This window comes from Aythya marila, assembly GCF_965140915.1.
Source record: "Aythya marila genome assembly, chromosome: W".
NCBI classification, from domain to species: domain Eukaryota; kingdom Metazoa; phylum Chordata; class Aves; order Anseriformes; family Anatidae; genus Aythya; species Aythya marila.
The window spans coordinates 16,759,598-16,772,761 of record NC_139081.1 but is presented as its reverse complement, the minus strand read 5'-3'; the positions used below and the strand labels follow the sequence as shown (position 1 = coordinate 16,772,761).

General features: G+C 45.8%; 1 protein-coding gene across 2 annotated transcripts; it reads left to right on the top strand.

Annotated features, from left to right (window-relative positions):
* Nucleotides 1-2,038: 2,038 nt before the first annotated feature.
* On the top strand, nucleotides 2,039-12,542 carry LOC309889564 (ATP synthase subunit alpha, mitochondrial-like). 2 transcript variants are annotated; one of them, XM_082782428.1, is made up of 12 exons: nucleotides 2,039-2,176; nucleotides 3,171-3,249; nucleotides 5,331-5,500; nucleotides 6,277-6,450; nucleotides 6,526-6,692; nucleotides 6,828-6,976; nucleotides 9,929-10,080; nucleotides 10,217-10,441; nucleotides 10,548-10,655; nucleotides 11,187-11,331; nucleotides 11,528-11,678; nucleotides 12,332-12,542. In XM_082782428.1, the coding sequence occupies exons 1-12, from the start codon at nucleotides 2,117-2,119 to the stop codon at nucleotides 12,411-12,413; spliced, it is 1,662 nt and encodes a 553-aa protein (XP_082638554.1). In that variant the 5' UTR covers nucleotides 2,039-2,116; the 3' UTR covers nucleotides 12,414-12,542. The 2 variants fall into 2 exon arrangements, with proteins under 2 accessions (XP_082638554.1, XP_082638555.1); XM_082782429.1 differs by lacking the exon at nucleotides 11,528-11,678.
* The last annotated feature ends 622 nt before the right edge of the window (nucleotides 12,543-13,164 follow it).

Here is a 13,164-nt window from a genome sequence, read left to right as displayed (position 1 = left end):
GGAGGGGACAGACAGAGGACAGGTGACCCAAACTAGCCAAAGGGGTATTCCATACCATCTGACGCCATGCTAAACAATATATAGGGGTGGCTAGCCGGGGGGAGGGGGCCGGACTGCTCGGTTAGGCTGGGCATCGGTCAGCGGGTGGTGAGCAATTGCATTGTGCATCACTTGTTTGTACACATTATTATTATTTTCCTATTATCACCATTGTATTATTATTATTATTGTTATTATTATTTTGTTATTATTATTTTCCTGTCTTATTAAACTGTCTTTATCTCAACTCACGGGCTTCACTTTCCATTTCTCTCCCCCGTCCCAGAGAGGGAGGGGGAGGGTGAGCGAACGGCTGCGTTGTGTTTAGCTGCCGGCCGGGTTAAACCACGACAGTGATATTAATAAAGAAGGGGGAGATTTCGGAATGTGGCCATGGGGGTTGGAAAGCCCCATGGTTGAGATAACATTAGACTCTTAACGATGAGGCCATCAGGAATATAAAAGAGTTTAGAGGGAACAAAGAAGGGTGATTCAGGAGACTCCATGCAGTCTGGGGTTTCTTGTTCTGCAGCTGGTTCTCTTGTTCTCCAGCTGTTAAGGCATGGATGTTTCTGGGTGTTTGCTGTTGTTGTTACATTCAAAGTTGTTTGACCAATGAAAAGTTGTTTTGAAAAGAACTGCTGTGGAGAGAAGGGTATGAGGGGAGCCTGCCCTCAAGATAAAGAAGGCAACAGGATGAAGTTACATCAGTAAAGAAGCAAGAAAAAGAAGTGAAGAGGAACAGGCTGGCAGAATGGAGACCAGGACGGGAACAGGCATTTTGATTGCTTCATGAAGATAGGTTCGGCCAGACTCAGCAAACCGCTCAGAGAAGCTCGTACAGAAAGTCACTGGAAACAGGCGTACTGGAGCTGGAGAGAAGCTCGAGCTGAGAGAAGCGGACCTGTGCACACAACTGCCTCTCGCTGGTAAGCAGTTGCGCATTATGGGGAATCATACGTCCTTAGGAACAGAGGCTGTCCTGGTAACCTTACAGCTTATTCTCCTTATTAACAATTGGACAGTTTATGAGCCTGAAATATGGGACCAAACTGAGGTCAAGGTGTGGGACTCTGCAACTAAAAACGGCAAGGTTGCAGTGGGATTGCTCAACACCTGGCGATCAGTCTCTGAGGCCTTAAAGAGCCATGTGGGACCACAGTCAGAAACGTGTGGTTTGCCAGATAGTGAGGGAGCTGCGGGCTCCTTTACTGATCCGACTGCTACGCCATCGGCCCCTCTGCTGCTACAGCAATCGAAGGCTTTTGCTGTCACGCCCCCTGGTGACCTGGACGTGCCTTTTGACCCAGGCCCTATTGGCCTTGAAAAGGAGATGGATATGCTTTTCTTCGATCTGGGAAGAACGGGATACATATGGCCCGAAGACCGAGTTGCTTGACAACTTAAAGCGAGACATATTGTTCAAAAGGAATGGAAAATGGAGACTTGTATATAATCAAGAAAAGGAATGGAAAATGGAGACTGTTAAGTTATGGAACTTAGAGGATCGTTTGTTACCTTTTCTGATTTTACATATATATATGCGTACTCGAGTTTAATAAGTCATGGAACTTAAAGGATTGTTACCTTTCCTGATTGTACGTGTTATAAATGAGGTCTGAATTCAATCTGAATTTTGTAATATTTATAAAGCAAATATTTCTAAAAGGTATAAAAGGCAAGTAAACAGCGCTGGGTGTGCGGGGAGTCTATGCTCCACCAACACGCACACACAAACATCAAACATTCTAAATATACTGAACATTGCTTTACATACTAAACGCAAGTATGTCTATACACATGTACAATCAGGAAAGGTAACAAACAATCCTTAACAAACAATCCTTTAAGTTCCATGACTTAACAGTCTCCATTTTCCATTCCTTTTGAACAATATGTCTCGCTTTAAGTTGTCAAGCACGCACGAGGAAGGCTGAGTGGCCGGAGGAGTGCTCCGAGCCCTCTCTCCACCCCAGGTGTGGCCTCACCGCCCATCAGGGCGGAGCGCGGCGCCGCCATTTTGTGGAGATAGAGTGGGACTGGTAGCTTCATCTTGTCTGCTTCAGGCGCTACCACCATGCTCTCAACTCGCCTGGCTGGTACCGTCGCCCACTCCTTGATGCGGTATGGTAGCCTGGTGAGTTTGCTTTCTTCTCCGCTCAGTGGGCGCCTGAGGAGGGCTGAGGGAAAGGCGGCTGCCGCCATCTTGGGGGCCGCGGTGATATTGAGCGGCCGCGGCCTCCTCAGCTCGGCTGGGGGTCGGCATGCGGCCCCTGGGGGTCTGGTATGGGGTGGGGGTGAGGGGGGATCGCCTCAGCACCCAGGGGACCGGGCCCTGCTGAGGATATGTTGTTTTGGGGAATGGGGACGGGGGGTAGGGGGCGCCGTGCCCTTCGCTGAAGGTGAAAATTGGCTTGGTTGGGGGGGGGGGGAAGAAGTGGCTGCGTGCTGTTGGGGCTGTGGGGTTTGCGGTGTGTAGCCCTGCTGGGGGGCATCACGAAGGGTGCAGGGAGCTGTCAGGGTCCCCCTCCAACCTGTGTCCCTTGTGGAGGTGAATGCAGAGGCCTTCATGGGATTTCAGAGAAATTGTATTAATACTGCTGTGGAACTGCACTGTGAGCTTCGGGGTATATAACAGCTGTTTAATACATTCATTATCATAACTTTTTTTGTTTTTTTGTGTAATCATATATATTAGCCGTGCTTCATAAATGTTGCCATTAGACTTTACTAAGAAAGGTCAGTCCTCAGAAGACATAACCTTATTTTTCCCCTTGTGCAGATGCACGAGGTCTTCACTGACCTCTTGATGCTGTGGGGAATGGTGGCAGATGAGAGGAGGTGCTGCTGTTGGAGCTGCTGCAATGCTGTGGTGGTGACAGTGTAACACAAGGGCTATGCAAAAAAAATGCAGCAAGTGATTTACTGCAGTCTCTTTTAGTATTTGTGGTTGTTTATTCATGTTGGATTCAGTTTTGTAACTGTGAATACAGAGCTTTGATGTTCAATTCAAAATGGAGACGTTAAAATTGAGAAATTGAGTATGAGGTTATATATTTAATGTAGTCTCTCTTTAAAATATTTTGTGTGATCAAAGAGGCTGTGCTTATTGAAACAATTACTTATTTTAGGTTTCCAGAAACACCCTGGGTGCAGCAGTTGTTGCTACAAGAAACGTTCATGCTTCTAAAACATGTTTCCAGAAAACCGGTGAGTCAGAAAAAAGGCCTTTATTATAAGAGTACTGCTTAAGACCTTGATCAGTCAGGCAAGGTAATTTGAACTTGGAGTGTGAGGTGCATGTGTCAGCTGACAACATTTGAGGATGCTTATGTATTGCTAGTGTTGGGAAGTGAAATATTAGTTACGCGGTCGTGTCTGTCAGACTTAACTTTAATAATTGTTCAGAGCATGTCCAAACTAATGGAGTGGTCATGTCAGCTGGCTTACTGTCGTGGTTCCGCTCGAATGGGCAGCCGAGCTCCACCACAGCTGCTTTCTCACTCCCCCTCCTCAAAGAGGAATGGGGAGAAAATATGTGAAAAGGGCTCAAAGGTTGAGATAAGGACGAGAAAATCACGCAATAATTATTGTAACGGGCAAAACAGACTCAGCATAAGGAGATAGTAAGATTTATTGCTCATTACTAACAAGCTAGAGAAGTGAGAAACAAATGAAAGAAACCAAAAGCACCTTCCCCCCCCCATCCACCCTCTTCCACCTCCTCCCCCCGAGTGGCGCAGGGGAACGGAGGAATGGGGGTTATGGTCAGTCTACAGCACTTCTCTGCTGCTCCTTCTCGGTCACTCTCGTCCCCTGTGCTGTGGGGTCCCACCCACGGGATGCAGTCCTTGATGAACTGATCCGGTGTGGGCTTCCCACAGGCAGTAGCTCTTCCAGAACTGCTCCAGATATGGGTCCGTACCACAGGGTCCATCCCTCAGGAGAAAACTGCTCCAACCTGGGTCCCCTACGGGCAGCAGCTCCTGCCAGATCACCTGCTCCTGCGTGGTCTCTCCACGGGCTACAGGTCCGGCCTGGAATCTGCTCCGGCAGGGGTCTTCCACAGGCGGCAGCCTCTGTCGGTGCAGGGCCACCTGCTCCACCGTGGTACTCCATGGGCTGCAGGGGGACATCCTGCTTCACCATGGTCCTCACCACAGGCTGCAGGGGACTTCTGCTCCGGCGCCTGGAGCACCTCTCCCCCTCCTTCTACACTGGCCTTGGCACCTGCAAGGCTGTTTCTCACTCCCTTCACTCTCCCGGCTGCTGTGTGGCGCAGCGTTTTTTTCCCTGTCTTAAATATGCTCTCACAGAGGCGCAAAACAACATCGCTTATTGTCTCAGCTCTGGAAAACAATGGGGCCCTTCCCAAACATGGGGCAGCTTCTAGATCTTTCTCACAGAAGCCACCCCTATGGCCCCCTGCTACCAAAACCTTGCCACGTAAACCAACTACACTTACTCAGCTTATTTGCCTCCCAAATATCCAATTCAGTCTTTCAGTCCTACAGAATTATCTGAAAAATGACTCAAATCCAATTTCCTGTCTGCTTGTTGGCAACATCAGGGAAAGGATGGCTTTCTCTTGCCCGCTTGAGTTTGACCTTGTGTCCTTAATTATGATAACTCACGTGCCGCTATCATCTTAAGAAGGCAGCAGCACTGCATAGCTGTGCTTTGGTAGCAGTTCGTGTATGATTTTTGACGTGCTTTAGGCTAAGTAAAGGTATTACTAGGAAATAAGTTTCACTATGTTGCTTACTGTTTCCTAGCTGAGGAAATAAAAAGTTGTTGGAGGCATACTGCCAAATTGGAGGAAGATAGAAAATACGCGGTTATAGCTTATATTGAGCAATTTGTTCTGTAAACATATTAAGTGCCTTTAGAATACGCTGGGTTACAAATGAGTCGATGTTTTCATGGGTCTAGTCTAAGTAAATGCACTGCCTGCAGAGAGGGAATGTCTGTGCTTTCTGAGTGAAGTCTAATGGCCCTCCAGACAGAGGGATTGCTAACAGTGTAGGACATAATGAAGGAAATCAATGGCAAAACTAAACAGCCATCAGTGTTTTGATTGATGTCGGTTCAGTGATGAGCTGAAACTGCTTTTATTGGCTGCGAGCACAGAAACTGTTACTTACCTTCTGCAGCATATGTAAGGAAAAACATTCCCTGCTAGAACTTATGGTATACCTGGAAGAGGGTACCTTGGCTTGTGAATTAAAGATGGGCACAGTATAAATTCAGTAAGCCTTAATTTGCGAAGTCTGGTTTGAAATATCTTTTAGGCACTGCTGAAGTATCCTCTATTCTTGAGGAACGTATTTTGGGAGCTGATACCTCTGCTGAACTTGAGGAGACTGGCCGCGTGCTCTCAATTGGTGATGGTATTGCCCGTGTGTATGGCCTAAGAAATGTCCAAGCAGAAGAAATGGTTGAGTTTTCTTCTGGGCTGAAGGTGAGCTTTCACTAAAGCAGTTCATTTATCATTGAAATGAACAGATAACTTTTTAAAGGAGAATCTGAGACTGTGTATGGACTTACCATATGGAGACTTCACAGACTTCATTGTAATGTTAATGTGTAGTAACTAGTTAACTACTAGTCAAATACTACAGAAAGCAAATATTCTTTGAATTTGTAATGCTTTGCTTTTGGTATCGTTATCTTGTTCTTAGCCAACACTTGAGCTTTATTTACTTTCCTCTAGGAAGTGTAAAGAGCTAATTTGGCACAGGATTTTGTTTTCTTTGGTTTTCGGGAGGCTTCTGTGATTCTGCTAGTCCTAAGGGTAGACTAGAGTTAAAAAGCTGACTGTTCCTTGAGACAACTGCAGCATCTCTTCCAGCATTGTTAATGCTCTGGCTTGCCTGAGGCAGATAAGCCAGTTCCCTTGTTAATTCCTTGGTAAGAGAAATGTATTTGAAGCCTACTTATCCTTTCTGGTTTTTATTTGGGAGAGGAATGATTGCTGCAAGTATAATTATGTAGTAAACTAAAGGCTTAGGCAGGTTCTGTCACCAGTATGGGAGAAGATAAGTGTGTTGGACTCAATCCTTGTGGGTCCCTTCCAGCTCAGGATATTCTAGGATTTTGATGTAAGCAGAACATTGATAATTGTTGACAGTGTCCCATATTTCATGCTGGAGACTAATTGCATCAATATTAAAGCATCAAAAATTTACCATAGATATTGGTATCACTTTTCTCATGTTAGCATGATCTTTGTCATAGGGAATGTCCTTGAACTTGGAGCCCGACAATGTTGGTGTTGTCGTGTTTGGTAATGACAGATTGATCAAGGAAGGGGATGTCGTGAAGAGGACTGGTGCCATTGTGGATGTTCCTGTTGGGGAAGAGCTGCTGGGCCGTGTAGTAGATGCGCTAGGCAATCCCATTGACGGGAAGGTCAGTGTAATGCTAAGCATTAAGCTTTCTCCTGTGTGATGCAGACTGCAACAGGGTTTTTTTTTCTCTTTTAAGGGTCCTATTACATCGAAGACACGTAGGAGAGTTGGCTTAAAGGCCCCTGGCATCATTCCCAGAATCTCTGTGCGGGAACCTATGCAGACTGGTATTAAGGCTGTGGACAGTTTGGTGCCAATTGGCCGTGGACAGCGTGAGCTGATCATTGGTGACAGGCAGACTGGGTAAGTTAAATGCCCAAAGAAAAATGTTTCTATAAATAGACTTGAATGCAGTATGCTCTACTGCATGAACCTGAATGCAGCTGGGTGGAGGTTGGGAGGACAATGGGTAGCTTAACCAAACTGTGTGTTGTACAGGAAAACATCAATTGCAATTGACACGATAATCAACCAGAAACGATTTAATGATGGAACAGATGAGAAAAAGAAGCTGTACTGTATCTACGTTGCCATTGGCCAGAAGAGATCTACTGTTGCGCAGCTGGTGAAGAGGCTCACAGATGCAGGTACAGATCTCAATCATCAGCCTGGCAAATGAGGGCATCCTGTTCTTATAATGTTATGAACTCACAGAATCACAGAATTTCTAGGTTGGAAGAGACCTCAAGATCATCGAGTCCAACCTCTGACCTAACGCTAACAGTCCCCACTAAACCATATCCCTAAGCTCTACATCTAAACGTCTTTTAAAGACTTCCAGGGATGGTGACTCCACCACTTCCCTGGGCAGCCTGTTCCAATGCCTCACAACCTTTTCAGTGAAGAAGTTCTTCGTAACATCTAACCTAAAACTCCCCTGGTGCAACTTAAGCCCATTCCCCCTCATCCTGTCACCAGGCACGTGGGAGAACAAACCAACCCCCACCTCGCTACAGCCTCCTTTGAGGTACCTGTAGAGAGCAATAAGGTTGCCCCTGAGCCTCCTCTTCTCCAGGCTGAACAAGCCCAGCTCCCTCAGCCACTCCTCATAGGACTTGTTCTCCAGGCCCCTCACCAGCTTTGTCGCCCTTCTCTGGACCCGCTCAAGCACCTCGATGTCCTTCTTGTAGCGAGGGGCCCAAAACTGAACACAGTACTCGAGGTGTGCCCTCACCAGAGCCGAGTACAGGGGGACGATCACCTCCCTAGCCCTGCTGGCCACACTGTTTCTTATGCAAGCCAGGATGCCGTTGGCCTTCTTGGCCACCTGAGCACACTGCTGGCTCATATTCAGCTGACTATCAACCATCACTCCCAGGTCCTTCTCTGCCTGGCAGCTCTCCAACCACTCAACTCCCAGCCTGTAGCTCTGCTTGGGGTTATTGCGCCCCAGGTGGAGGACCCAGCACTTGGCCTTGTTGAACTTCATGCAGTTGACCTCAGCCCATCAGTGCAGCCTATCCAGATCCTCCTGCAGAGCCTTCCTACCCTCGAGCAGATCGACACACGCACCTAACTTGGTGTCATCTGTGAACTTACTGAGGGTGCACTCAATGCCCTCGTCCAGATCATCGATGAAGATATTAAAGAGGACCGGCCCCAGCACCGAGCCCTGGGGAATGCCACTAGTGACTGGCCTCCAACTGGATTTGATTCCATTTACCACGACTCTTTGCGCCTGGCTATCCAGCCAGTTTCTAACCCAACGAAGCGTGCGCCAGTCCAAGTCAAGAGCAGCCAGTTTCTTGAGGAGAATGCTGTGGGAAACGGTGTCAAAAGCCTTGCTGAAGTCAAGGTAGACCACATCCACAGCCTTTCCCTCGTCCACCCAGCGCGTCACTTTGTCATAGAAGGAGACCAGGTTCGTCAAGCAGGGCCTGCCTTTCATAAACCCATGCTGACTGGGCCTGATGGCCTGCTTGCCCTGCAAGTGCTGCGTGATGACTCTCAGGAGGATCTGCTCCATGAGCTTCCCTGGCACTGAGGTCAAACTGACAGGCCTGTAGTTTCCTGGGTCTGCCCTCTGGCCCTTCTTGTAGATGGGCGTCACATTTGCTAGCCGCCAGTCAACTGGGACCTCCCCCGATAGCCAGGACTGCTGATAAATGATGGATAGTGGCTTGGCCAGCTCCTCTGCCAGTTCTCTCAGTACCCTTGGGTGGATCCCATCCAGCCCCATCGACTTGTGCACATCCAAGTGCCGTAGCAGGTCACCAACCATTTCTTCATGGATAGTGAGGGCCACATCCTGCTCCCCATCCCCTTCCACCAGCTCAGGGTACTGGGTATCCAGAGAACAACCGGTATTGCCGCTAAAGACTGAGGCGAAGAAGGCATTAAGCACCTCCGCCTTTTCCTCATCTCTTGTAACTAAGTTTCCCCCCACATGCAGTAAAGGATGGAGATTCTCCTTAGTCCTCCTTTTTGTGTTGATGTATTTATAAAAACATTTTTTGTTATCTTTGATGGCAGTAGCCAGATTGAGCTCCAGATGAGCTTTGGCCTTCCTAATTTTGTCCCTGCACAGCCTCGCAACATCCTTATAGTCCTCCCTAGTGGCCTTCCCACTTCTCCAAAGATTATAAACCCTCTTTTTTCTCCTAAGCTCAAGCCACAATTCTCTGTTCAGCCAGGCTGGTGTTCTTCCCTGCCAGCTCGTCTAATTGAAAGTACAGACGAAATTATTTTCTTAAATAAGTAGATTCTTAAATAAGAAGATTCTTAAATAAATAAGTAGATTCTTAAAATCTACAAGTAGATTTTTTACAGCCATTTTCAGGGATGGGACACCTTTTTACTTCATTGGATTAGAAAAGTAGTATGATGCCCTGAAACTGTTGAATTTCTTCTAAAAACATTATCCTTCATGTTTTTTTCATCAGAGTTGGGGGAGTTTCCTCTTGACAGTCAGGCAGGCCTGATTATAAGCTGTGGCCCACAAGTATTTTTATGGACTTAGCGTTTGCTTCATTTGTGCACAAGTCAGTGTGAATGACAACTTAAAGTTTGGTGAAGAGACTTTACTGCCCAAACATAATCCATTATGTGATAGAATCTTCAGAAACAGTTTTTTGTCTGACAAAAAAGCTGCATGTATAACAGAGTTTAGAAGAAATTAAGCACCTTACCTCTTGCCTGCTGGTCAAGCAGAATCATACCCAATAGGGAAAAAAGGTATTTTAGTGGCAATTTGTTTTGGACTGTGAAGCAGTGTAGTGCTTTCTTGTAAAAGCTAAGAAATCAGACTTCCAGATCCCTCTCCTCTAGAGCTCAAGGGTGTCTTAGTCAAAGCTTAAGCCTCACTTTAAATGAAAAATAATCTGTGAGTGCTAGACAATAGCTGCTGTAAACTTGTTCTTGACATTTCCTGAGTTAGTCAAGCTAAATGATAGGTTAATATCTGTTGTTCTTTCCTGTAACTAGTGATACTGCCTGGGTTTACTTCAGCAACTAGCACTTGGTATACATGTTGCATTTGCTGATTACTGGCATGATAAGGTAACGTACTTAAGGTGACAAGTCTCTCAAATTCTTTCCAGATGCCATGAAGTACACTATTGTGGTGTCTGCCACAGCATCTGATGCTGCACCCCTTCAGTATTTGGCTCCCTATTCAGGCTGCTCCATGGGGGAATACTTCAGAGACAGCGGAAAGCATGCATTGATCATCTATGATGACTTATCCAAGCAGGTCAGGAAACGTTGCTTTATAGGCCTCATAGTTGAGCATTGATGCTTATAGCTGTAAGATCACCTTAGGCTTAAAAAAAATCCAAATTTTAAACAAGCTACTGAAATCTGAGAGCTTTCTTTTTGCTTCTGCTCAGGCTGTTGCCTACCGTCAAATGTCTCTGCTGCTGCGCCGTCCACCTGGTCGTGAAGCCTACCCAGGTGATGTGTTCTACCTGCACTCCCGCCTGCTGGAGAGAGCAGCCAAAATGAATGATTCCTTTGGAGGTGGCTCTCTGACTGCCCTGCCTGTCATTGAAACTCAGGCTGGTGATGTGTCTGCTTACATTCCAACTAATGTCATCTCTATCACTGATGGACAGGTAGGGCTTACTCTTTGTCTGCCGGTAAGTTACACAGATGTACTGGCATGTCTGAAGGAGGCTTCTGAGCTTCTAACCAGGATAATAAAATAAATCTCTCCTGTAGATCTTCTTGGAAACAGAGCTGTTCTACAAAGGTATCCGTCCAGCTATCAACGTTGGTCTGTCTGTGTCCCGTGTGGGTTCTGCTGCTCAGACCAGGGCTATGAAGCAAGTAAGCATGGAATGATAGCTTCTGTCATCAGATGAGCAGTGTGCAAGCTGTCCAACCCATTTCACTCTTTACAGAGTCATGAATACAAAGGGAATTAAGTTCTGAATTCCTTGGTATTATGAAATAACTTCAGAAAATTCTCAAAGAACAAACTTGTGGGATCTGTGGTATTTCTATCACATGCTGGCAGGAAGCGGGGCATGGGGAGTGGAGGGAAGAGTATCTGTGTAGAGATGTTTGACTAGTCAAAACCAGTCAAAAATAGTCAGTTTAATTATGCTGATCTAGTTGGATACAGAGAATGCTCTCTTAACGCTACACTTCTTAATCCAGATACAAGTTAGATGTATCAATTGTGATACTTTCAGGGAGGAATAACAAGTTATGGCCAGACAGTGTGGGATTTCTTAGAAATGTGATTAATCACCTATTTAGCTGACTTGCAAGAACTGTCAGCTGAAGATGACCCACAGACAACTAGATTCATTTAAAAACTAGGGAAACTCAGTGTGACCTCAACTTTTATTGTAGGTGGCAGGTACCATGAAGCTGGAATTGGCTCAATACCGTGAAGTAGCTGCCTTCGCTCAGTTTGGGTCTGATCTGGATGCTGCCACACAGCAGTTGCTGAATCGTGGTGTGCGTCTGACAGAGCTCCTCAAACAAGGACAGTACGGTGAGTGTCTTGGGTGTAATGTGCCTGCATTCCCTCTTAGTCTGTTGCGTTGGTCTTTGTGGCAGCATGAAGATATCCTTTGGATATTGTAAATGCAGGCTTGACTTGCATGAATACAGCTGATCTTCAGAGAGACTGATACTGATGTATCCTGACACAAGAGTTGCTAATAGTACGGATGTTTTCTTTCATGCAGTTCCCATGGCTATTGAGGAACAGGTTGCAGTTATCTATGCTGGTGTAAGAGGTCACTTGGACAAGCTGGAGCCCAGCAAAATCACTAAATTTGAGAGTGCTTTCCTAGCTCACGTACTGAGCCAGCACCAGACCCTCCTCTCCACGATCAGGTATAATAATTCATCTTAGCTCATCCCAGGGGTGAGAGCTGGAGCACAGATAATGGTCACTGAACTGTAAAGCTAGTGTATCCTTGAACATCAGGCCTTCTGCTGCCTCTGACTGGAGGTTAAATCAGCCTGCCTGCTGTCCTTGTGCTGTTATCCAGAGCTCAGTATCTTGTCTGCAGTTTTTACTCAAGAAATCCAGCTGATGCTTAAAATGAACCTATTTGCATGCTTGTCCTGTAACCTGAAATTGAAATCACTTCAGGCAGTGAGCTGGCATGATTTTGATAGCTGAGTTATTAGACTACTGTAGATGAAGTGCTGCTTGCTGCCTTGTTACTGAGCTGACTGTTGGGATTTGAGTATTTCCATGGTCTTGTCCTGTGACCTGGTTCTAGCTTGCTTTGTCCTGAGTCAGATCTGTGCATTCCACCTCTGTGGCGTAGCTGTACCCAGTTCAGCAAGGCTCTGTTCTGAGAGTATTTGTTGACAAACCTTAGTTCTTAACAGGACTAACTCTTCTTGAGGAGAAGGGATGTTGTGTTAGTAAAGTTTTTTTTTTTGTTTGTTTGTTTGTTTTTTGTTACTTGAGAATTAACTGTACATTCATTTCTGTGTCAGAAGCTCAGAAGCTTAATTGAACTCTCCTTCAACAGGACCGAAGGGAAGATCTCTGACCAGACAGAAGTGAAGTTGAAGGAAATAGTCACAAATTTCCTGGCTACTTTTGAGGCATAAACTCTTAACCATTCAAACAGATAAGGTGTTTTTTGTGCTCACGTGCTCCAGCTCCATTGAAGACTTAAAAGTATGCGTGACTTGAATGTACAGATCTCACTGAGAATAAAAGTTTCCATGTAAAAAGACTTGGATATTCTGTTCTCAATTACTGTCCTTTTGGCTAGCTACTTTAATTACATACGTGCACAACTTCCCTGGACACATGCTTGCTAAAGGAACTCTGAAAAAACAGGGTATGTTTGACTGTTGAGTAGATCAAACTGCCTGTATAAAACCTGGGAGGGGTAGTGATGGGATTTTGTGGCTGACTGCAGTTCCCATCGTGACAATTGAGGGTTGCTCTTGTTGCTTTCATTGTTTTTGCTAGACAGATGATGTCAGAGGAAGGCATACACCTGTGGAAGTTGTCAAGCTGCTGTCTTGGCATGGGTGGTAGTTAATACTTCACAGTATTCTTATCCTCTCACAGTCTAATACTGTGACAGACTATTTCTTAGAACTGCTAAGTCACGCTCCTCGTGCCTGGCTTTCAGAAGATGTATTCTTTCAGAACTGATTGTCCCTGTGTCTCAGGACACCTGCACATTAAGCTGTTACGTTAACTGTGAGGGATTTAAATACTACCTTCCTCTGTGGTTTGCTGTAGTTCTGTCAATAAGCTTCAGTCACAACTGGTTTGTAGGAAGATTAAATATCAAAGCATTTGTTCCATTCCTGACTCTCTGATCCACTCAAACCTTGGATAAAA